We start from the raw sequence: 26,359 nt of genomic DNA on the forward strand, positions 1-26,359 counted from the left end.
CAAACGGAAATAAGGTACCACACTTCCTTAAAATAAGACACACATAGTAGATTGTTTGGTAGTTATAACTAGAATCACTATTCTTTTTTGGGTCTCCGTAGCATATAAGTAATTTTCATACTAAAATATAAGAATGTGGATTTTTGTATTTATCCACCATAAGAAAATTCCAATCAAGTATGATGCTTAACCAACCAAATGCAAGAAATCCACTTACTAAATTAGAGTACAATGTAGAGAGAGAAATGAAAAACACAAGCAAGAACTGGAGATACAGGTAATGGATTATATCTGTCTAACATGTCTAACTGTATTTGCACAAAAAGAGAGAGAAAGGGGGAGGGAGGGAGGGAGGGAGAGAGAAATGAGGCAAAGACAAAAACAAGGAAGACTTTTTCATAATTGATGAAAAAATACCAACCTCAGATCCAGTAAGCCCAAGAAATCCCATAAGGATTAATAAAAATTAAGTCTACACCTAGCTAATCACAGTAAACTATAAAATATCAAATACCAAAAGCAAGGTATAAACAACCACAGAAAAATAGAAACTGTTTTCAAACACATAGGAAATCAAATTAGCAAGAAGGATCTATGATGAGAATTAGTGAATATACAGGCTACAAATTTTGACAGCATGAAGAAATAATCTCATTTGGGCTTTATTATTATTATTTTAAATATATATATATTTAAACTAGATATATATTATATATATTATTATTTTAAATATATATATTTAAACTATATATATATATATATATAGTTTGTTTTGTTTTATTTATTTAAGTAATCTCTACACCCAACATGGGGCTCAAACTTATGACCCCCAGATGAAGAGGTGCTCACTCTTCTGACTGAGCCAGCCAGGTGCCCCTCATATGGGCTTTAAAATATAGCAAAAATACATGACATAAATAGCATTTAAGTTGGAAGGAGAAATTTTAGCATTACTGAAGCACCTGGGTGACTCAGTCAGTTGAGTGTCCGACTCAATTTCAGCTCAGGTCATGATCCCAGGGTTGTGGATCAAGCCCCACGCAGACTCTGAGATTTTCCTTCCCTCTTTCTCTCTACCCCACTCCCCTACTCTCTCTCTCTCTCTCTCTCTCTCTCTCTCTCTCTCTCTCTCTCAAATTAACAACAACAACAAAATAGCATTATTATTCCAGTGTCCTTGGATTAGAAGAATGTAAAGAACATATAAAATACATACTTCAATAAGTTAAGCACTCAATTCTCCTTAAGTAATTAAAAATTTTACATACAGTAAAAGCACTTTCAAGTTTTTCTGGAGGTAGACAAGTTGATTTACAAAGTGGAATATCTAAGAAAAACCATGAAACAGCAAGAGCAATGAAAAGGAACTAGCCAACATTAAAACATTTTGAACCTACATTGAACCAACATTCTATATTGAACCAATATATTCTATATTGAACCAACATTATACTGGCAGATGAGCAAATAGCCTAATGAAAGGAAAAATCCAAAAATAGACCAACTGCATGTGAAAAGTGTGTATACAACAAAAGCAACATCTCAAATCAGTAGGGGCAAAGTTGACTTCTTCATATTGCATAGCCAAATGTTACATAAACACAAAATTGATTCACTCCAGCTTCCAAACAAGAAAAAATTCAAAATAGATAAAAAACTTAAATATAAAAAATTAAGCATTACAAATATCAGGAAAAAAATCCCATATAACTTGGCTATAGAGAAATCATTTTTCTTTAGATCATTCTTAACTATAATTCAAGATTCCGAAGTAATAAGGGCACCAGGGTGGCTCAGTTGGTTAAGCTTCTGACTTCGGTCAGGTCATGATCTCATGGTTCACGAGTTCGAGCCCTGCATTCAGGTTTGTGCTGACAGCTGAGCCTGGAACCTGCTTCCGATTCTGTGTCCCCCTCTCTCTCTGCCCCTCCCTGCTCGTTCTCTCTCTCTCTCTCTCTAAGATAAACATTAAAAAAAAGTTTAAAAAAAGGTTCTGAAGCAAGAGAGAAATACTGACAAATTTTAATTACATTTTTAAAATGTATAAAAAACATAAGTAAAATCAAAAGAGAAATGAAAAAATAATGGTTTGTAACGATATGCAGAAAAATGTTAAACTTCATTCACAATAAAAAAAATACATATTAAAACTACACTGAAATGCCATTTCTCTTTAGCAGAAAAATCAAGTTTGATTATACTCAGTTGGTGAGGTCAAAGGTAAACAAGGCCTAATTTTGTGGGTGACAATGTAAAATGCGACAAGCTATTATAGAGAGAACTGTGGACTACTTAGCAAATTACATATCTATTCATTCTTTGACAGACTCTAGGAAAGCACCCCAAAATCTACTGATAAAAATGTAAACAAAAAAATTGTATGCAAAAGGATATTAATTATACTACTATTTAGAATATGAAAATAATGTAAGCAATCCAAATATCTATCATTAGAAGATATGACTGAATAAATTATAGTACATCTGCACAATAGAATACTATGAGATATAAACAGGAGCTTAAACTAAATCTGTATCACTATGGAGGAATCTCTAAGATATAATATTAAGTTTAAAAAAAAGTAAAGTATATATCTGTTCACATAAAAAAGGACATAGGGGTATGGATATATATACCTGTTAGCGGATCTTGTTTTTTCTATCCAACCAACCATTGTTTTTAATAGGCTTAGATTATTTACATGTAATATAATTTTTGATGTGCTTAGATTAGGACCTACTCTCTTAATAGTTGTGTTTTTTTGGTTTTTTTTCTTTTCTTTTTTTTTTTTTTTTTTTTTTTTTTGAGAGAGAGAGACAAAGAGACAAAATCCCAAACAGGCTCTGTGCTATCAGCTCAGAGTCTGACATGGGGCTCAATCTCACAATCCACGGATCGTGACCTGAGCTGAAATCAAGAGTGGGATGCTTAAACAACTGAGCCACCTTAAGGTACCTTAATGTGCCCCTTAATAGACTGTTTTCTATTGTTCTCTCTGGTTCATTGTTGCCCTTGACCTCTTCTTCCACCTGTTTTTGGACTGAATAATTTTATGATTCTATTTTATCTCTACTTAGGCTTAATATGGCCAGCTCTGTATTCAATGTTTTTGGTGGTTACCCTAGGATTTACAATATATATGTTTAAGAAGTCCCAGCATACCTTCAAATATTATGCTGCTTTAGGTTTACTATAATAATCTTTGTGGTATTCTTGTCATTCATTTTCACTTTAAACCAACGTTTCACTACAATATAGTAAAAGCTTGGATTGCAAGTAACTTGTTCTGTGAGTGTTCTACAAGACAAGCAAACATTTCTAATAAATTTTAACTTGATAAATGAGCGATGTCTTGCAAGACGAATAGTACGAGTAGTACATGACGCTGAATGTCACACAATGAGCCAATGATTCTTCTCTCTCTCGCTGTGGGATTGTGGGTGATTGTCTCCCATGCTCAGATGCTTAGTCTCAGGCTGTGGTGTCTGGCAGAAATCTGATTTTTCAGAACACTGGAAGGTGCCCACAACTGGCACTAGTGTATTTTTTTGTCACTTCAAAGTACCTATGGACAGTCCTTTGCTTTTCCATACATGAGTAAGCTTAGGAATGCTTTGCTTCATTCTAGGTCAGCCTGCCTGCAGATATAGACCCTTTCCTCTGCTCCCTTATTGCCAGTTACATTAAATACAGTATATGACAAGAGTTTATTAATACTGTACCATAGTCAACATCCATGTGAGTGTACCCAATGGCCCCCAGGCAGAAAAAGATTCCACTGAGCCAATAAATAGCAGTGATTCCATTAGTGATAGTGAAAGTCGTCCTACACAATAAGCCTCCTCTCTGTCTCCCTCACACCAGCCACGAAGGCTTTCGAAGGAAAATACAGGTTAATTTATTTTTCTTTATATTTTGTATTTATTTTATATTACAGTATTATAATCATTTTTATATGAATATTTTGGGGTTGTGGAATGAATCATCTGAGTTTCCATTATTATGGGGAAATTTGCTTTGATATACAAGTGCTTTGGATTACAAGCATGTTTCCAGAACAAATTATGCCCACAAGCTAAGGTTTTACTATACTTGCTTTAGTCTCGGCATTTGGAAAATATGGCCCAAAGGCTGGCTGCCAGTTTTTGTAAAAGTTTTATTGAGACACAGCCACATGCAGTTATTTATGTATTGTCTATGGCTACCTCAGTGCTACAAGAGCACAGTTGCATAGTTAAAACACTCTATAGCCTGTAGGTCTAAAAATAATACCTGGCCCTTTAGAACAGTGTTTGCCAACCTCTGCTTTAGACAGTTATGTTTCAGTGATTAAGAAAAATTCAATTTTATATTTATCTTCAGTTTTTATCATTTCCACCTCTCTTCGTTTCTTTGGGTAGATTTTCTGTCTGACATCCTATTTGTACTATACCTTTTGTAGTTCAGGTCTTCTGAGAATGAATTCTTTCAGCTTTTGCTTCCCTGAAAACATCTTTATTTTTTAATGTTTATTTGTAGAGAAAGAGAGAGTGAGCACAAGCAGGGGAGGGGCAGAAAGGGAGAGAGAGAATCCCAAGCAGGCTCTGAGCTGTCAGCACATAGCTCGATGCAGAACTCCACCTCAAGAACCGTGAGATCTTGACCTGAGCCGAAATCAAGAGTCAGATGCTTAACAGACTGAGCCATCCAGGAGCCCCCCCTGAAAACATTTTTAATTTTCCTTCTTGATTAGAGAGGGTTTATTTTGTTTTGTTTTCTTTAAGCACTTTAAAAATGTCACTTCACTGTGTTCTGACAGGCTTAGTTTCTGAGATTTCTGCTCTATTTCTTATCTTTAGTCTTCTAATTTAGGTTAATGCCTTTTAACTCTGGTAGCCTTCAAAATTTCCTCTCTGATTTTCAGAGTTTGAATGTGATACATCTAGGTGATCTAGATGGCAGGTCAGTGTGTAAGTGTTTGAAATTATCCTACTTGTTGTTCTCTGAGTTTCCTGGATCTCTGGTTGGATGTCTTTCATTAGATTTGAAAATTCATGGCTGTCACTTTATCAGTATTTCTTCAGCCTCATTTTTCTTCTCCTGGGATTCTAGTAGACATATATTATACAGTTTCATATTTCCCCAAAGGTCTTAAATGCTCTGTTTTCATGTATTTTTCTCTTTTACTTTTAGTCTGGGTAACTTCTACTGACTTATATTCAAGTTCATTCATTCTTTCCTCAACTGTGTCAACTCTACTTATGTGCCCAACAAAGGCATTCTTCATCTAGTACTATGTTTTTTTTAATTTCCAACATTTCCATTCAATCTTCTTAAAGTGTCCCATCTCTCTGCTGAAATTCTCAATATGTTTAACCATGTTACCCACCTTTTCCACTACAACTTTTATATATGAATTTAGTTCTTCTAATTAATTTGTCTTTTGATAGTACATTTTTTTCCTTGCTTTTTTTTTTTAACGTGTCTATAATTTTCAGCTAAAAGCTGGACTTCATGATATACAACAGCAAACACTGATGTTAATAGTATTTATGCCTGGGATAGCCATGCCTTTTCTTCTGTTACGCCTTTACTAGGGAAATTTAAGTAAATCTAGTCATAAATTAATTGGGTTTGTGTTATGTTGTTGCTATCATGACCTTCAGTGCACCACCAGCTTTAAATGCCTCTACTGTTAGATTATGATTAGGTTGGAGGCTGGGTTACCAGATACTATTTTAGGTTTGGGAGGCCACATAAGATCTCTGTCACATTTTTAACACCACTATTTAAAAATGCATACTATTCTTAGCTTGGAAGCCATATTTAAAAGGGGGGTGGGGAGGAGCAGCATTTGACCCATAGGCCATAGTTTGCCAACTTCTAAGGTAAAGAATAACCATATCAGGTTAAAAAAGTATATAAAAGACCCAAATTGGGTTTCTTGGGTGAGTCGGTTGGTTAGGCGCCTGACTCGATCTCAACTCAGGTCTTCATTTCAGGATTGTGAGTTAACTGGGCTCTGTGCTGGGTGTGTAGTCTACTTAAAAAAAAAAAAAAAAAAAAAAGACCCAAATAAAACTTTTATAGATCAAAAACTACAGTATGTGAGATTAAAAAATGAATAGAACTATCAGTAAACAGTGGGTCCACTGTGGATTCTCTTCAAATGTCCTCCCTTAAGAAAACATAATGGTGGTTTCTGAAATAATTTTTGAGGGGCACCTGGCTGGCTAAGTTAGTAAAGCATGCAACTTTTGATCTTGGGGTTGTGAGTTCAAGCCTCATATTGGGTATAGAGATTACTTAAAAATAAAAATCTTTGAAAACATAAAATAATTTTTTAAGGAATTTCCCAATTTTGGTTAAAATTATAAACCCGGGGCGCCTGAGTGGCTCAGTTGGATAAGCATCCAACTTTGGCTCAGGTCATGATCTCCCAGTTCGTGGGTTGGAGCCCTGCATCAGGCTCTGTGCTGACAGCTCAGAGCCTGGAGCCTGCTTTGGATTCTTTGTCTCCCTCTCTCTCTCTCTCTCTCTCTCTCTCTCTCTCTCTGCCCCTCCCCCACTCATGCTCTGTCTCTCTTTGTGAAAAATAAACATTAAAAAATTTTTTAAAAATTATAAGCCCAAAGATCCAAGAAGCATAAGATCAAGAAACATGAGGGGCTTCTGGGTGGCTCAGTCAGTTGAGTGTCCGACTTCCACTCAGGTCATGATCTCCTGGTTTATGGGTTTGAGCCCCATGTCAGGCTCTGTGCTGACAGCTGAGAGCCTGGAGTCTGATTCAGTTTCCATATCTTCCTCTCTCTCTCTGCCCCTCCCCTGCTTATGTGTGTGTGTGCATGTTCTCTCTCTCTCTTTCTCAAAAATAAATTAAAAAACATTAAAAAAAAAAAAAAAAAGAAACATGAGGGAAACTACACAAAGCAAATTACAATCAAATTTCTTAAAACCAGGAATAAACTTCAAAAGATACCAATAAGAAAATAGAAAGACAGGCCACAGAATGGGAGGAAGTATTTACTAATCACTTATCTGATAAAGAATGTATAAACAGAATATATAAAAAAGTCTTACAACTCAATAAGGCAAACAAACCAACTAACAAGTGGGCAGAAGATTTAAAGACTAGACACTTTGCCAAAGAAGATATCCAATAGCAAGTAAGTACACAAAAAGATGGCTGCCATCAACAGCACTGAGGAAATGCAAATTAAAACCAAACTGAGATACCACCATACAGTTACTAGAATGGTTATTATGAAAAAAAAATAGTAATGGAAACAAATACTAAATAATAATCTTAATGAAGATGTGGAGCAGCGGAAAGCCCCTTAGACAGCTTGTTAGTATTTCAAATGGTAGAGTCACTTTGGACACAGTTCGGCAGTTCTAGGTTAAACAAATGTTAACTATAACTTATAACATCTAGCAATTCCATTCCTAGGTAGCTACTCAAGAGAAATAAAAACATCTGTCCACACAAGATTTATACAGAAATATTCATGGCCCAAAACTGGAAACAGTCTAAATATCCATCAATTGCCGAACACATAAACAAAATGTACTATATACCCATACAATGGAATACTATTCAGGACAAAAAGGAATGAGCTACTCATAGTGCCACAACATGGATGAACCCCAAAAACATTACTCTACATGAAAGAAATCATATGTAAAAGTTTACACATTGTGTCATATTGTTTGTATGGAATGTCCAGAAATAACAACTCTATTGAGATACAAAATAGATCAGGGGTTGCCGTGGGCTGAGGAGGGACTGGGAATTGACTGAAAATGAACACGGGGAGGGGGGGGAAGCTTTCTGGTACGATGATAATGTAAAACTAGGCTGTGATGACAGATGCACAACTCTAAATTTACTAAACATTATCAATTAAACACTTACAAAGCATGAATTTAATAATATGAAAATTATACCCCAATAAAGCTATTAATTAAAAAAAAGAGAGAGAACTAGGGCACCTGGGTGTCTCAATCAGTTAAGCACCCAACTCTGGATTTTGGCTCAGGTCATGATCTCACGGTTTGTGAGATCGACCCCTATGTTAGGCTCTGCATTGACAGCACAGATCCTGTTTGAGATTGTGTCTCTCCCTCTCTCTCTGCCCCACCCCTGCTCATGCTCTCTCTCTCAAAATAAATGAACATTTAAAGGCCCCTCCCCCACTCGCACAGGGTGCTCTCTCTCAAAAAAACTAAACAATAAATTTCTAAAAAGAGAACTAGAAATGGATAAGGAGTGAGGATGTATAGACAAAACAAGACTGATGATATGTTGATAATTATTGGAGCTGATGATAGGTAAGGGCAGTCCATTATAATATTCCTTCTACTTTTGAATAGGTTTGAAAATTGTCATAAAATTTTTTTTGTTTTAATTTTTTTTTTCAACATTTATTTATTTTTGGGACAGAGAGAGAGCATGAACGGGGGAGGGGCAGAGAGAGAGGGAGACACAGAATCGGAAACAGGCTCCAGGCTCCGAGCCATCAGCCCAGAGCCTGACGCGGGGCTCGAACTCACGGACCGCGAGATCGTGACCTGGCTGAAGTCGGACGCTTAACCAACTGCGCCAGCCCCATGTAAAATTTTTTTAAAAAACACAAGTATTGACAAAGGTGTAGGCAAACAGGTACTCTTATACTGCTGGCAGTATTGTAAATTGGATCAACCTTTACAGAAGAAACTTATCTACCAAAATAACAAATGTCAAATTCATTTATCTAGCAACTCTCCTAAGATACATCTACAGTATACAAATATCCTTGTACAAGGTTGCTGGGTGGCTCGGTTTGTTAAGTGTCTGTTGATTTTAGCTCAGATCATGATCTCATGGTTCCTGAGTTCAAGCCCTGAGTTGAGCTCTGCACTGACAGTGTGGAGCCTGCTTGGGAGTCGCTCTCTGCCCCTCCCCCACTTGTTCTCTCTAAATAAATAAATAAATAAATAAATAAATAAATAAATATATAAATAAATACATACATACATACATAAATAAATACATAAATAAATAGATAGATAAATAGATAAATAGATAAATAAATAAGCCAACAAACCTACATTAAAAATATATATGTATATCCTTGTACATATTCCAAGGACCACTCATACATGGCGTTTCATTAAAGTGTTGTTGATAACTGTAATAGATTGGAACAAAAAGTAAATACCCATTGTAGAGTATTGGTTAATTAAATTAATTTTTTATATATCCATAAGACTGAAATGCTCTGCAGCCACTTTAATGGCTGATGAAGCCCTTTCTGTATTAATGGGGAAAGATATCCAAGTGAAAAAAAGAAGTACAGAACAGTGTATGTACTATACTAAAATTTTTGTAAAATGGAGGAAAAGGGAATCAATTTTTTTCTTGTATATGCATAAAATATCTTTTGTAAAGCAACCCAAGAAAATAATTACATTGATTGCCTATAGAAATGGAAACACAAATTGCAAGATATATCACCATACTTTTTGTATATCCACCATACTTTTTGAATTTTGAACCATAAACATGTATTACCTAGTCAAAACTTAAATTACAAAACAAGGGGGCAAAAAGGTGACAAAAGGAAATTCTTTTTTTTTTTTTTTTAACTGTTGATTCATTTTTTGGGAGAGAGAGCATAGGCAGGGGAGGGGCAGAAAGAGATGGGGACAGAGGATCCGAAGCGGGCCCAAACCAGGGTTTGAACTCACAAACCATGAGATCATGGCCTGAGCCGAAGTGGGATGCCCAACCTACTGAGCCACTCAGGTACCCCAGTAAAAGGAAATTCTTTTTTTTTTTTTTTTTTTTTAAATTTTTTTTTTTCAACATTTATTTATTTTTGGGACAGAGAGAGACAGAGCATGAACAGGGGAGGGGCAGAGAGAGAGGGAGACACAGAATCGGAAACAGGCTCCAGGCTCTGAGCCATCAGCCCAGAGCCTGACGCGGGGCTCGAACTCACGGACCGCGAGATCGTGACCTGGCTGAAGTCGGACGCTTAACCGACTGCGCCACCCAGGCGCCCCAAAAGGAAATTCTTAAAGGCAGCCTCCCAAAAGGGCACATTAGATACAGGGCCACAAAAATGAGATCAGGGGAGGGGAGGGAGCAAACCAGAAAACAGGGGATAGACATCTTTAAAGTACTGAGGAGGGGGAAAAAACCCTGTTAACCTAGAATTCAATAATCAGGTTTTTTTGTTTTTGATTTTTTTTTTTTTCAAAAACAGGTCTCTGTCACTTACACAGAAGCTAATTAGCTTCTAATTAGCTAATTGGCTTCTGGTTAGGTTTGGCCAAAGAGGGGAAATGGTGGCAAAATGAAAGACAGGTGAAAGGCAACATTGAGAAGTCTTTATCCCCTGCCCTTCTTCTTCTGGGTCATTTTCAGCAGTAATTACATCTCTTCCAAGGTCCCCTCTCATACAGGTCAGTGGTTCTTCCCCTTATGAACCATCTTTAGTCTCTGGACTCTAATAATACCTCCTTCTTCCCTTGTCCTTCCATTTCTAGGGCTAATAGCAACCTGGGTTGCTATAACCAAGTTTGGGTTCACCATCCTCTCCTCATCTATTCCTCAGATCTTCTAAAAACATTTTAAGTGGTACTAGAAGTTACATTCCTTCTACTAAATTATCTAGCATGACTTACATTTCCCTAACTAGATCTTGATTGAAACGACCTATATTATACTAATCAAAAAGAAGGTAAAAAAAAAAAAAAAAAGTAAAAAAAGGAAACAAACATGCATTTGAGGACTATTCCCTACAAGATGAGCAAGAAATTATTTCCTATCCCCCTAACCCCATTACAGAATTAGAATGGAAAACTTATTCAGTATATCGTAGCTTGAGAAAACTATAATAGCCTAGAGCCAATAGAAGTCACATATTTACAATATTATTAAATATTAAAAAATATATATTTGTCTTGGTAACTGGATCCTGGGGAAAGTTTTGCTATTGAGATATAATTGACATATAACATTGCCTTAGTTTCAGGTGTACAATATAATATGATATTTGTATATATTACAAAATGACCACCACCACAAGTCTAATTAACATTCATAACCACACATGGTCACAATTTTTTTTCTGGTGAACATTCAAGGTGTACACTCTTAGTAACTTTCAAATATACATTATTAATTACAGTCACCATGCTGTACATTACATTCCAATGATCTATTTATTTAAAAAAAATTTTTTTAGTGTTTTATTTTGGAGACAGAGAGAGACAGAGCATGAGTGGGGGGAGGGGCAGAGAGAGAAAGAGAGATACAGAATCCAAAGCAGGCTCCAGGCTCTGAGCTGTCAGCACAGTTTGTACCTTTTGACCATCTTCATCAACTTGGCCCAACCCCCAATGCCCACCTATGACAACCACCAACCTGTTCTCTGTATCTATGGGTTAGGATTTGTTTTGTTTTAAATTCCACATATAAATGATATCATATGATATTTGTCTTTTTCTAACTTCTTTCACTTAAACATAATGCCTTCACGGTCCATCCATGTTGTCACAAATAACACGACACCTTCTGTTTCGTGGTACATTTATTATGTATATATCTCACATTTTCTTTACCCATCCATCCATTAATGGGCACTGAGGTTCCTTCTTGGCTACTGTAAATATACTACAATGAATATACGGGTACCAATCTTTTCAAGTTAGTAGGTTTGTTTTCTTTGGATAAATACTCAGAAGAATTATTGAATCATACAGTAGTTCTACTTTTAATTCGAGAGTGATCCACACTGTTTTGCATTGTGGCTATAACAATTTACATTCCCACCAACAGAGCACCAGGGTTTTCTCACATTCTTGCCAACACTTTATCTCTTGTATTTTTGATAATAGCCACTCTGACAGGTGTGAGGTGATAACTCACTGTCATTTGATTTGCATTTCCCTGAGGATTAGTGATGTTGAGCATCTTTTCAAGTCCTGTTAGCCAACTGTAGGTCTTCTTTGGGAAAATGTCTATTCAGATCCTCTGCCCATTTTTTAATTAGACTGTTTTTTTCCTGTTGAGTTATAGGAGTTCTTTTTATATTTGGGATATTAACCCTCTCATCAGCTACATGATTTGCAAATATTTTCTCCTATCTGGTAGGCTGCTTTTCATCTTTGTTGATGGCTTCTTTTGCTGTGCAGAAGCTTTTTAGTTTGATGTAGTGCCCCTTGTTTATTGTGCTTTTGTTGCCTTTGCTTTTGGTGTCAAAGACTGATGTCATGGAGCTTATCATCTAGGTTTTCTTCTCGGAGTTTTTGGTTTTAGGTCTTATTGTTCAAGTTTTCATCTGTTTTGAGTTGATTTTTGTGTACGGTGTAAGACAGTGGTCCAGTTCCATTCCTTTGCATGTGGCTGTCCAGTTTCCCAGCACCATTTATTGAAGAGACTGTCCATTCCCCAATATATATTCTTGGCTCCAGTAAATTAACTGACCATATATGTATGGATTTATTTCTGGGCTCTCTATTCTCTATTAATCTATGTGTCTGTTTTTATGCCAATGCCATATTGTTTTGATTACTACAGCTTTGTAATATAGTTTGAAATCAGGTCACATGATGCCTCCAGCTTTGTTCTTCCTTGTCAAGATTGCCTTAGCTATTTGGAATCTTTCATGGTTCCACTGAAATCTTATGAATTATTTTGTTCTATTTCTGGGAAAAATGCTATTGGATTTTTGATAGAGATTGAACTGAATCTGTAGATTGCTTTGGGTGGTATAGGTATTTTAACATTAATTCTTCTAAACCATGAGCGTTGAATATCTTTCCATTTACTTGTGTCTTCTTCAATTTCTTTCAATAATGCCATATAGTTTTCAGAGTACATACAGGTCTTTCACCTCCTCGGTGAAATTTATTTCTAGATATTTTATTCTTTTTGATACAGTTGTAAATAGAACTGATTTCTTAATTTCTCTGACAGTTCATTATTAGCATAAAGAAATGCAACATTTTTGTACATTGATTTTGTAGCTGGCAACTTTATTGACTTTTTAAGTTAGTTCTAATAGCTTCTTGGTGGAATCTTTATAGTTTCCTATATGTAATATCATGTCATCTGCCAGTAGAAAGAGTTTCACTTCTTTTCTGATTGGGAGGACTTTTCTTTTCTTCTCTTCCTTTCCTTTTTTTCCCCCCATGATTGCTCTAGCTAGGACTTCCACTAGTATGTGAATAAAAGTGGCAAGAATGGGAATCCTTGTCTTATTCCTGCTCTTAGAGGGAAAGCTTTCAGCTTTTCACCACTGAGTATGAGTTAGCTATGGGTTTGTCATATATGGCCTTTATGATGTTGATATACATTCCCTCTATATCTACTTTGTTGAGAGGTTTTTTTTTTGTTTTTATCATAAATGGATGTTAAATTTTCTTAAATGATTTTCTCCATCTATTGAGAGAATCATATGATTTTTATCCTTTGTTAATGCAGTGTATCACATTGATTGATTTGTGAATGCTGAACCATCCTTGCATCCCTGGAAAAAAATCCCACTTGATTAGTGTATGATCCTTTTAATATGCTGTTGTATTTAGTTTGCTAATATTTTGTTGAGTATTTTTGCATCTATGCTCCTCAGAGATACTGACCTTTAGTTTTTCTTTTGTTCTTCTTGTAATTGATTTCTATTTTCATACCACTGTGGTCAGAAAAGATGCTTAATATTATTTCAATCTTCTTAAATTTATTAACATTTTTTTGTGGCATAATAAATGATCTATCCTGTGCACTTGACAAGAATGTACTTTTGGATGGAATACTCTATATCTCTGGTTAGTCCATCAGGTCTAATGTGTTGTTTAAGGCCAGTGTTTCCTTATTTTTTTGTCTGCATGATCTAACCATTGATGAAAATGGGGTATTAAATTCCCTACTATTCCTATATTGCTGTCTATTTATCTCTTTAGGCTTCTTAATATTTGCTTTATGTAAGTTAGGTCCATGTAAGGGAATATTTTTTAAGATTTCTGTATAAGGAGCAATGAGCAAAATTTTGTCACCTTTTTAACAATTTCAGAAGCATTTCGTTTTGTTTTTGTTTTTTTCTTTTTCTTGTTTTATTCCACAATGAAAGCTGACAGTATGGCATTGTGGTCCAGTTCTATGAACCAAAGCTACTGGGAGGGAGGAAGGAAGAAGTTACGAGGTTCAGATCTGTAGTTTTCAGGAATCTGGCTTAGCACAAAATTATGACATTAAAATTCAGAAAAATTCAAACATGTATTTACACCATAATGACTATACACATCTTCTTCTAAAGAATAATCTTCCTGGGGCGCCTGGGTGGTGCAGTCGGTTGAGCGTCCGACTTCAGCCAGGTCACGATCTCGCGGTCCGTGGGTTCGAGCCCCGCGTCGGGCTCTGGGCTGATGGCTCAGAGCCTGGAGCCTGTTTCCGATTCTGTGTCTCCCTCTCTGCCCCTCCCCCGTTCATGCTCTGTCTCTCTCTGTCCCACAAATAAATAAAAAAAAAAACGTTGAAAAAAAAATTAAAAAAAAAAAAAAGAATAATCTTCCTAATAGCAGTGGAAATAATAACAGCTTTTAGTCTACTCCTTTTTCTCTCTAGTTTCTGTATATCTACACTGACCAAGAGAATTATCAAGCTTTCCTTCATTTATAATAAAAAAGCAAGGAAATACTATTTTATAAAACTATGCATGTATATACATCTAGATTCTGATATTTACTAACATGGATGGGCATAGAGTATATCATCACCTGATCACATTTCATCTCTGCCAACACAAATGTATCAGTTAATAATCTCTATCTCTTTGCCAATAAAATGACTATTTAATGCCAATAAAATGCAGTCTCAACTGCTTCACCTCGAAATTAACAAATGGAGCAATAAAGACCAAATTTATAAGAAAAAAGATTCGAGTCACTACGAGCATAAGCACCCAATCAAATGCTGAGTTTCTAAACATGGCCAATATAAACAAATGCATGCAGGTCTGTCTAATGTTGACAACAAATCCTGAAAATAAAATATTCCAATGTAATGGTAAAGAAAAACAAAGCAGTGTTCAGGGAATTTGGCATGGGATTTATTTTAGGACCACCAATTTCCTTGAAAAGGAAGCCATTTCCTTTTTTTTTTTTTTTTTTTTAATTAACTTTTTTTAAGCAGGCTCCATGCCCAATGTGGGACTTGAACTCACAACCTTGAGATCAAGGGTCACATACTCTACCAACTGGGCCAGTCAGGAGCCCTGGGAATCTTTTTTTTTTTTTTTTTTTTTTTTTTTTTACAGAGAGGAAACAAAGAAATAGCAGGCTAGACAGCCTAGATTTCTCTATAAAATAAATGAAATTAACTGCCACAAGTGATTAAGGTTTTGAATAAGTAATGATCAAAATAATTAAAAAGCCAAGAAGCAATGAAAGTGCTATACGCTGCAGAGAAAGGATACATGGATTGGGGCCTTTAAGACAAACACCTTTTGTGGGACCTGGCCTTGCCCAAAAAATGGCCCTTTATAATTATCCTTTCTTCCTTTAATTTCTAGGCTATTTCCTAAGTTAGTTGAAGCCTAGACCTAAGTTATAAATACAATCAAATAAAACTTGGCTGAATAGAGACCGAAATTAGGCACAAATTCTGTGATTGAAAGACAGTCCATTATGGCAACATAAACAAAAAGGGTTACTGATCCATCATTACATGTGTGGCCTAACACATGAATGTCTAGCCACTCTAAATAAAATGCTGATTATACCCACTTAATTCCATCAAAGAAAAGGCCTTTTGGTCTTCTCTCCCAGGCAACTTGGCATATTAGGGTATACATTTGTAGTGTTTGCCACTACACATAATAAATGCTACCAGCTGAACTACTTCCCTCTCCAGAGAACCATACGGATCTTTGTGGACCTAATGGCTGCCAGGCAAATACATACTGTCCATCACTGAACCCTGCATGGAATGCTAAAGTCTATGAACATTTACTTTCTGCTGGGGTAAAAGGAGGCTGGGAAGGCAGCATTCAAGTCTGCTTTTATTTTATATGAAACTGGTAAAGTGTTCTCTGCCTGAAGATCCACTTAGTTTCAGTGTGTTGGGCTTTGTTCTACCTGTAAAACAGGAATGAGTGTTTAACCAATCTAAAACAGTAAAACAAGAGGAAAAACTAGCAAGTCACCTCGGTTTCTCAGGCCTCAGTTTTCTTATCTATAAAAGAGATTTAATCTGAGGTCCTTTTTAGTGCAAATACATACATATACACGCAGCAAAACCATTTCTTTAGAAAATGCAGCTTACAAAAAGAATCAACCTAGGTAAAATCATAGTCAGTCAATTTAAGACAATTCTCTATAGGACTATATTCATTTCCACAAAATTAAAAAAAAAAAAAAAACCCTCAGGTATGAATAAAAACAGGATCCACTTTCCTTCCTGTAAAGAACACCTTTACAAAACTAGTTTTTAGAGTCTCCCAGTCTATAGAAGGCACATCTTCACAAAGTGGAACAGATTTTTATGAGGGTGGACATATAGACCAGAGAGCACTGACACAGAATATAGTAACTTATATGTTTAACATATATTTCATATATATGTATGTGTATACACATAAAATAAAATCTTATAGATATTACTTGTTAATTCTTTAGCTTGTCTATAATTTTTTAGTGTGTCTAGTGAATACAAAATTTTAAATACATGATATATATCATAAACAAGAATTCAACAAACAGATATGAATTATAATGAAATCCATTAAACATCCTGATATCCTGTCCAGTCACCTTGAACATTCTATTTGCCATCCCTGGGAGGCTCTTCTGCTCCGTTGTCTAATTTATTACTAACATTTGTTCAGAGCTCAGCTCAAGTGTTAGTTCACCCAGCAAACTTTCCCTGCCTTCTCAGACCAAGTCAAGTCCCCTATTATAATCTCTCATTGTACCCTGTAATTCTTTCATAATTATTGTGTAATAATATTATGACTGCTTGTTTAAGATTTTTTTAGTTCCAGGGGTGCCTGGGTGGCTCAGTCAGTTAAGCATCCGACTTCGGCTCAGGTCATGATCTCATGGTTCGTGAGTTCGAGCCCCACATTGGGCTCTGTGCTGACAGCTTGGAGCCTGGAGCCTGCTTCAGATTCTCTGTCTCCCTCTCTCTGGCCTTCCCCTGCTCACACTCTGTCTCCGTATCAAAAATAAATAAACGTTAAAAAAACTTAAAAAATATATATTTTTTTCTTTTCTTTTTTTTTTTTTTTCAGTTCTGTAAGGTCTTTGAGATCAAGGACTTATCTTATTTTCTATTTTAGCCTAGAACCAAGCACAGAGATTTACAGAACGAATAAATGAATAATTATGGAATAATTATTAGAAGAATTTTCTGGTTTACATATTTCTTTAAATAAAATACAGGGGCACCTGGGTGGCTCAGTTGGTTAAGCATCCAACTTCAGCTCAGGCCATGATCTCTCAGTGTGCGAGCTGGAGCCCCACGTCAGACTCTGTGCTGACAGCTCAGAGCCTGGAACCTGATTCAGATTCTGTCTCCCTCTCTCTCTGCCCCTCCCCACTCATGCTCTGTCTCTCTCTCTCAAAAATAAATAAAACGTTAAAAAAAAAAAGAACACTGTTACAGACTTGCTATTCTTTTAATAGTCACCATGTTGTTATTTCCTCATTTTTCTTCTGTTATTAAAAATACAATTAACTTTTCTGTTAAATTCAAATAATGCAGAAAGTTTTCCTTATAAGGAACATTACTCTTTGACAAATCGTTAAGATAGTTTGCTTTTTTTTACCTAGCACTGTCCATCTAAGATTTGCTTCTGCTTATTAATATTTTTTTTCATTAGCAGTAATAAAAAAGCTAGAAAGCAATGAAACAGAAGCTAACAAATGAGTTAAATTTTAAAAAATAATAATGTAGTTCTGAAAACCTTAAAAGCATTTCCCATTACAACACTAATGTTAACACACATTATATAGGTAAAGGAGGGGAAAAATCCAAATAGGCACTGAAACAAGAAAAACACCTCTTACAAATAATGTATTTCTTTTAATACTTATTTTATTTTCCTCAGAAATCAGTACAGAATAACTAAAACCGTTTTGGTAGTTTTTAAAATGACACTCTTTGTAGCAGACATCTGTTATGTTTGTTTACCTAGCCAGCTCTCCTTCACACTGCCTCGATTCACTTCTTGCTCATCCCTCCAACATTTCTATGGTTCTGATCAGGTTGTCAATGTAGCATCCTCACTCCTCACTGTCCTAAACACAGCAATTAGTCCAAGCAGTGGGCACATCACGTTGGCTGAGCTCAAGCTCCCAAAAATTATTCTGAGAATTACAAACAGGGGGAGGGAGTTTCTTCTCTCTTGCTTAATCAACTATGTCTAATCCCAGAACTGTCAGCAGCCCCAAGTGAATGAAAACAAAAGAGGGAAGACAGAAAGGAAAAGAATAGTTCTAGATGACATTTTACCCTCTGGATTCAGAAAATCCTGAGACTAGTTCTAGTCCTTGCTTTTCCATGGTATAGTCATCTACTAAATCCCTCCACGCCCTTCTTCTTTTTGCTTAAACTAGCTTAAGTTTGTCAACTATAATCAAAAAGTCCTAATACATCTCCCATATTCATTTGGGCATCATAAAATAAATATAAAAATAATATATTTTCTTAAATGTTTGTTTATTTTGAGAGAGAGAGAGAAAGAGCAAGCACACAAGCAGGGTAGGGGCAGAGAGAGAGAGGGAGAGAGAGAATCCTAAGCAGGCTCCGTGCTGTCAGCACAGAGACTGACATAGGGCTCAATCTCACAAAACTGTGAGATCATGACCTGAGCGGAAATCAAGAGTCTTGACACTTTACCGATTGAGCCACCCAGGTGCCCCTATATTTTTTAATAATATAATTTTCTTGACACTGCATTGCTCTTAAAATCTATACAAGGTTATCTATATAAATCTAACTCTTTCTCCCCAAAATTTTTTCAGCTTTACTGGGGTGTAATTGACAAACAGAAATTGTATGTATTTAAGTGTGCAACTTGATGTTTTGATATACATATAGACAGTGAATTATCACTGTAATCAAGCTGGTTAACATATTCATCACCTCACATAATTCCCACCTCCAAATTTAAATATATACAAATAAACTTTTAAAGAAACACAATGTACATGCATTCTTTTAAATTTTATATATACATATATAAAGCAAAAAAACCCCCATAGTTAATATATATAAAATTACTACACCTACAAGATTTAAAAATGTTAAGTGTACAGAAAGAGTTAAGTCCTCTCACTAGTCCGATGCTCCAGAATCAACAACTTGCAAAATTTTTAATTGCTGTTGATAATAAGATAATAACAATGATGATAATAAGATCTGTCAGTATTTCCTACTAGTTGTAAATATTATTTCTTGACTTCCTGCTGTGGAAGAAAATTTAACTCCTTACACAACCAATTCCACATTCCCATTAGTTATTATTATTATTTCCTCTATTATTGATCTTTGTAACTTTACTTAACATTTATTTATGGTTTCATGTACTACTGACACTCTGTTTTGTAAAATGAGAATTAAAGGAAGGGTATTTTTTAGTGCTCTTATTCTTCACTTCAACTCACAATTTGCATCAAATATTCTTATATTGAAAGCTGAATAATTTCCTTCTGTTCTGCAGCTGTAATTATTTTTGTACTTTATCTAAAAGTTCAAAGTCAGTAAGCATTACCTACATTAAGGAAACTAAATAACACTCAGTACATTATCTAAGTAGTTTGCTATGATTCTGTATTCTTTCTGTTCAGATTATTTTTAATTTTCCTGGAGTGTCTAATTCCCTTTTTATGTTCTTTGCCTTTTGCCACTACCTTAAATGGTACTAAATTTTCAAAGTTATTCTCAAATCTCCATTTTTACTGAAGGTCTTACATCTATAAGACCTACTACTCAATAGTGATCCTATACCCCTCTATCTCAAGTAAAAACCATTATTTTTTAGATCCACTGTCATTTTTCTGGAGCACATCTTCTAATAACTTCTTAATAAAGGGTATGCCGACAAGTCTCTTCTACATCCTTACAAGCCTGGAAATGTTCTAACTCTCACACTTCACTGACAGTTTGGATGAGTACAAAATTCTACATTGAAAATAATTTCTCCTCAAATGTTTCAAGACACTGATTCATTATATTCTACCACCCACTGTTAGTTAATGAAGACCAATACCAAGTTGATGTTTGTTCCTTTGCATGTGACCTAGTTTTTCCTCTACAAGGTGTTCAAATCTGTTTTTTCATTCTTGGTATTCTGAAATTACAAAATGATGTATTTGGTGGAGAATTTTTTATATTCACTGTGTGAGCACTTCTTGAGTTCTTTCAGTCTAGAAGTTCATGACTTTCAGTTCTGGGAAATTCTTTTAGTTTGTCTTTAAATTTTTCCACCAATGTATCTTCTGTAAGTTCTTTTTCTCAAACCCCAACTAGTTAGGATAATAAACCTCCAACATAAAGGTACCATATCATTTTTTTTTTCTCTGACACATTCCTTTTCTTTGACTCTATTTTACATTCTGGATTATTTCTTCCAACATTACTTTCCAAATTTCCTACAGAACTTTACATTTTAGCCATCATCATATTTTCTTAATTTCCAAAAACTCATTTTTGATTTCTCATTATTCCATTCTCACAGCATGATGTGTTGATGTTTTAACGTTACACATATCATCTCAACTCTCTCTGAAAATACACATTACAGATTTTATATTTCTCTTAATTTTTTGTTTTTACATTAACACTATTTCTTCCAAATTTTTTTTAAGTTTTTCATTGTATTTTTTTCATGTTAAAGGCATTCCTCAACCATCTGATGACTCCTGAACACCCATCAATTTTTAAGAATAAGGCCATATGCAGATTAATTGGGAGCTCTATAAGCATGTCTAGACTTTGATGACTGATGAGTTTTTCTTTAGGGTAATTAAGTGACTAGCTAGCTGTCTCAAAGAGGAAACTTTAGCTGCCAGAATGCAAAGATCATTGGTCCAAAGTAATTTAATTTCTTTAGAGAAAAGAAAAAAATAGCAACTCTTTCCCCACCCCAACTTGGCCCTAAGGCCTGGTGATTGGCCTAAATGGAAAAACTTCAATTAACTCCTTTATCTACACTCTCCCAAAGTATCCCATTCCCTACTCTCTATTTCATGCTTGGCATATTCAAATTCTACACCTCTCTAGGATTCAGGGAGGAGGCAGGCAGGACAAACTAGACCTCCTATCTTATAAAGCAGAGTATAATTCTGTTTCAACTGCTACCCACAGTTTTTAAAAATGTTTTACAAATAATCAAGTATACACATAGATTAAAATATATAAAACAACAAGAATTCCACTAAATGATACTTATCCTACAAGACATCTGATATTTTCTATTTTATTTATAATGTTGATAAATGATTTCATAACACATTGTGATGTGTGATTTGAGGCGCACGTACACATGCGCGAAACAAAAAGCAAGTTACGTTGTGACTTGCTCTGTCATGTTTCAATGACCATTCACTCTTCTGTTTTCTCTCCCCAAGAAAATTTTTGAAATCTTTCATTCACTGATGGCTCTTCTCTACTTTCTTTTCACTGTATTTCTCTCTTTTACATCTTTACTATAATTTTAGTAGGATCTAGAAGGGCAAAAAGAATAAACGTAAGTGCTCAGTTTGTGATCTTTAACTTGAATTCCTCTACAAGTATTTTTAAAAACCAGAAGCTTCCTAACCTCTTTCTGACCTGATTTAAGGTCCCTCTGCTAAGTATGATGGCCTCAATTGCTGTGTTCTGGGACTTACCATTAGAGCTAGGGAATTAAAAAGGAAAGTGATGGTATTGACCATAAGAATCCATGAAACAATTCCAACTAGCTCTAAAACTAAAAGTAAAATTGTGGTTAAATGTTCAATATTAAACCTAAATACTTAAATGAAGAAATAGAATTTTTTGTTGTTGTTGTTATAGTCCAAGATTTTAGAAATTTCTTTTTGAGGGAAGACTTTAGGAAAGGCTCCTTCCACAGAGAAAATAATCAAAACCCAATTCCCAAATACGTCAAGAAAAATAATACTTCCATAAGATGCAAAGAGTACTTACAAAGCAAGGCTACTCAAAACATACTGTACGTGCTCACATTCATCTGGGAATGATGCACTGGCTGATGTGAAACAGCAAAGTGCAGTCTGAAGAACCTGAAGCTGTGGCAAAGGGACCTGCCATCTTCCAGCATAATCTTCAACCACCTGACAGGGAAGCAATCCAAAAAGTACATTATTATAGAAAATGTTTGCAACATCTCGAGTTTAAAAATTTTGATACTACTAGATAAATTAAAAATTTAGTTCAGCATGAATACCAGTGACCTAAGGACAAAACATTATTTTCATAATGTATATCTGAAAATGAAATAACTATTATCTTTGAAAACGTGGAAAAGAAATATAGAATATGAATAATTACACTGTCCAACTGCCACATCTTTAACAAATTGTAACAAACATAACAAAGACCTTCACCTCCCATATCCAGCCTTTATCAAAACATCAATTATCAAATATTAAAGTAGCTAGACAATACAATACGGTAATAAAAAATTAGGAATGAGCATAATTATTATCATTACGATTTATTAAAGACTAAACTCTAGGGGTGTCTGGGTGGCTCTGTCAGTTGAGTCTAACTCTTGATTCTGGCTCAGGTCAAAATCTCAAGAGTCATGGGATCAAGCCATGCGTCAGGCTCCATGTGGAGTATTGAGTCTGCTTAAGATTCTCTCTCTCTCTCCCTCTGCCCCTCTGCCCTGCTCATGCTCTCTCTCTAAAATAAAAAAATTAATCAATTAATTAAAATTAAATAAAAAAATAATAAAGACTAAACTCTAAACATTCTGGCACTAATGAGTATTAAAGATATAGTGGCATGACACTCTGATTCTGAAAGTTTAAGGTGTACGTACAAGAGCTTTATGAATTTAGACAGGTCATTTCCTTCTCTATGCATTAGTTTCCTCACCATAAAATAGAGATAATAATGCTTATCTTGCAGATTAGAATAATTTATGAGAAAGCATTTTAGAACTATCAATTGCTATGAAATGTTAAGTATGATTTCTCATATGCAAGACTGCTATATTAAAACAATACATTATATTTTAAAAATTCATCATATAAACCAGGTTGGCAAACTATGGCCTACAGGCCAAATATGACCTGCCACCTATTTTTGTTTGACCCACAGCTAAGAATGAGATGTTACATTTTCAAATGGTTGAAAAAATATTTTGTGATTTCTGAAAATCAAATGAAATTCAAATTTTAATGTCCACAGAGCTTTACTGGAACATAACCAGATTCATCCATTTACATACTATCTATGGCTGCTTTCCTGCTATAACAACCAGCTATGTAGTTATGACAGAAATCATATGGTTCACAAAGCCTAAAATATTTAATTTCTGCCCCACTACAGAGAAAGTTTGCCAACTCCTGGTTTAAAAGCTGGAAAAAATAGAACAGAGTACAAAAGCCAAGAGAACACTCAGAGCTCAAAGACTTTTCACACTTATTACTTCCTGTTGGGAGATAATTTTCCATGGGTCTTTTGTATTTCTACAGTTTTTTTTGTTTTTTTGTTTTAAAAAAAAACTGGGGTGCCTGGGTGGCTCAGTCGGTTAAACGTTGAACTTCAGCTCAGGTCATGATCTCATAGTCCATGAGTTTGAGCCCTGCATCAGGCTCTGTGCTGACAGCTCAGAGCCTGGAGCCTGCTTCCAATTCTGTGTCTCCCTCTCTCTGCCCCTTCCCCGCTCACACTCTGTCTCTCTGTCTCTGTCTCTCTCTCAAAAATAAATAAACATTAAAATGACTTTTTTAAAAAATTTAAAAAGGCTCAACTGCCTTCATCTTTTCAAAGATATTCATAGGCAATAGCCTTGAAAAACAGAGATGATGTCTCCCTCCAGAGCCTGTTTACGATTTAGCATCATCATGATGTTCTCTCCCTCTGGAGCAAGGGCCAGGCAGATACACTTGTAGACCATTATAAAAGATTAGGGTTCCCTAAGCTTGGGTTTCCTCAACTATGATGAAAACCCACTGTTGAGTGCAGGATCCACCTTTGTCACTTACCTTTATGAGACTTGAGGGGCAAGGGGAACCAACCTGAGCATGAAGCTCATGCAGCTTGCTGTGCCATGAATAATCAAGTCCATTATCTCTGACCCAGGCTTTTCATGTTTTCTGCCAGCATCTGTGAAACTGCGACACACTAAACCTAGATAAAATTTTAGACCCTTCGTGGTTGACTGACAATTCCAAATTGCAATACCAGAAAGTTAGCTGGGAAGTAAAAACTATTACTAACTATGATGACCCCAAATAGGACACTTTTCTAAACCACTACAGGCCAAAAAAAAAAAAAAAAAAAAGGTGGATAGACTGTCATTCCCTGCCTCCAAAATTTCTCTTCACTAGCATATTTGACCAGCTTTATAAACTCTTTTTGGCCACCATAACACCATTCTTTTTTTTTTTTTTAATGTTTATTTTCGAGTGATAGACTGTAAGCAGGGGAGGGGCAGAGAGAGAGGGAAACAGAATCCGAAGCAGGCTTCAGGCTCTGAGCTGTCTGCACAGAGCCTGATGTGGGGTTCGAATTCACAAGCCGTGAGATCATGACCTGAGCTGAAGTCGGAAACTCAACCGACTGAGCCACCCAGTTGCCCCTGACCAGCATAACACCATTCTGATACCACGTAAAATATAGGCACCTGACAGTCTCATGTTTTCCTGTCCTCCATCCCAAACAGTTTGCCCTAATCCATATCTACTTATAACCATACGAGGTAAGTTTATCTCCTTAGAAGATTTCTATTTTGTCAGCTTCTATTCTTATTATAGCTTCCCTTGTTTACCAATATTCAGCTACTGATATCTAATATACTGCCTGATCTAGCTGCACCCAAACCTAACACAATAAAAAAGCCCAAACGTAACACATCAAACCTACTAGAGGTGTTGCCACAATATGTTTGAAGGGATATAAACAAAATTAACTGAAATCTACATATCTTCTTACACTGTTTAATATTATGCCAGATGCTACTAATACAGTATAACATTAACATAACACTTTAAGACACACTATCACACTATTTCTCTTTTAAATATTTCCTTAAAATATGTGAAACCATACATTACATGGCCCTTTTATTTGAAATTTTTCTCCTGTGCGATCATAAACACTCAACTAATGAGACCAGATACCATGACATCATAATCTGAATGTGTTCTACCAGGTTGAAATGTAGCAAGCAACACATCTTCCTTTTTTCTTTTTCTTTTGCATTCTAATAAGTAACACTCTTAACATAACGGCCAGAATTATGTTGCAGTTGCTGCAAACAAAGTAAAATTTACTTGAATTACTAACATCAACATCTGCTATAGTTCTAAATTCTTCAAGAAAATGGTCTAAGGATCGAGATCAATAGTCCATTAGGGATTGGTAAACCCTCCCCCTTTTTTTCTTTCATTTTGAAGGGCATAACAAACTTACTGCAATGCAATTTACTATAATTTATAGAAACTATATGAACATTGCTGAAAGAAGTTACAGCGAAGGCCAAAAGCATGCCGTGATATAAGGGGAGCTGAAGAGAAGGGCAGAACTACTGCCAAAGAAAGATGCTGGAATAGTGCAATGATCCCACAGCACTTTGTCAGCATTCCCATTTACAGGAGCATATACCCTGATCTAAAAGGGATATAGTATATATTATCATTAATTAATAATATTATAATAATTAACCAAGGCAAATTATTGTGAGAATGAGCACAGAGAGCACAGATTCTTTCTCTAGCAAAACTGTCAAAACACAGATTTATTGTAAACCTATTAAGTTAAATTACATTAATTATTTAAGAACATTAAGATACATCATCCAAATTGCTACAGATTGACATGTCCCCCTAAAATTCATATGCAATATATGCATTGAATAAATTTGTTAATTTTATAAATACCTAAACATTATAATAGACATTAAGTTAGTCTTTTCTCCACCTCTTTCAATATAATTATGTTGTTCATGTTATAATAATAACTACTACATATATATAAATATCTCCTAGCTCTCTCTGCCCACTGAGAGAGCATAGGAGAAGTAACATCCCAGGAGCAATATATATATACTTAAGGCACAAATCTTGGTTTCTAAACACTATTCTCCAATAAAAGAAACTTGGACTTCTCGAGGCCTCCTCCAGTAGGCCTGGAGCAGAGAAAACACAAGATGAGACT

General features: G+C 35.4%; 1 protein-coding gene across 2 annotated transcripts in view; it reads right to left on the minus strand.

Moving 5' to 3' along the window:
- Window positions 1–26,359, minus strand: part of ZNF654 (zinc finger protein 654) — a 97,411-nt gene that overhangs the window by 45,133 nt on the left and 25,919 nt on the right. For both annotated transcript variants that reach the window (XM_086675680.1, XM_025913503.2), the window contains exon 2: window positions 22,157–22,302. In XM_086675680.1, the coding sequence (XP_086531806.1) occupies window positions 22,157–22,302 (146 nt within the window). The remainder of the gene's footprint in view (window positions 1–22,156; window positions 22,303–26,359) is intronic.

This window comes from Puma concolor, chromosome C2, assembly GCF_028749965.1.
Source record: "Puma concolor isolate L17-30 chromosome C2, mPumCon1.1.hap2, whole genome shotgun sequence".
Taxonomy (NCBI): domain Eukaryota; kingdom Metazoa; phylum Chordata; class Mammalia; order Carnivora; family Felidae; genus Puma; species Puma concolor.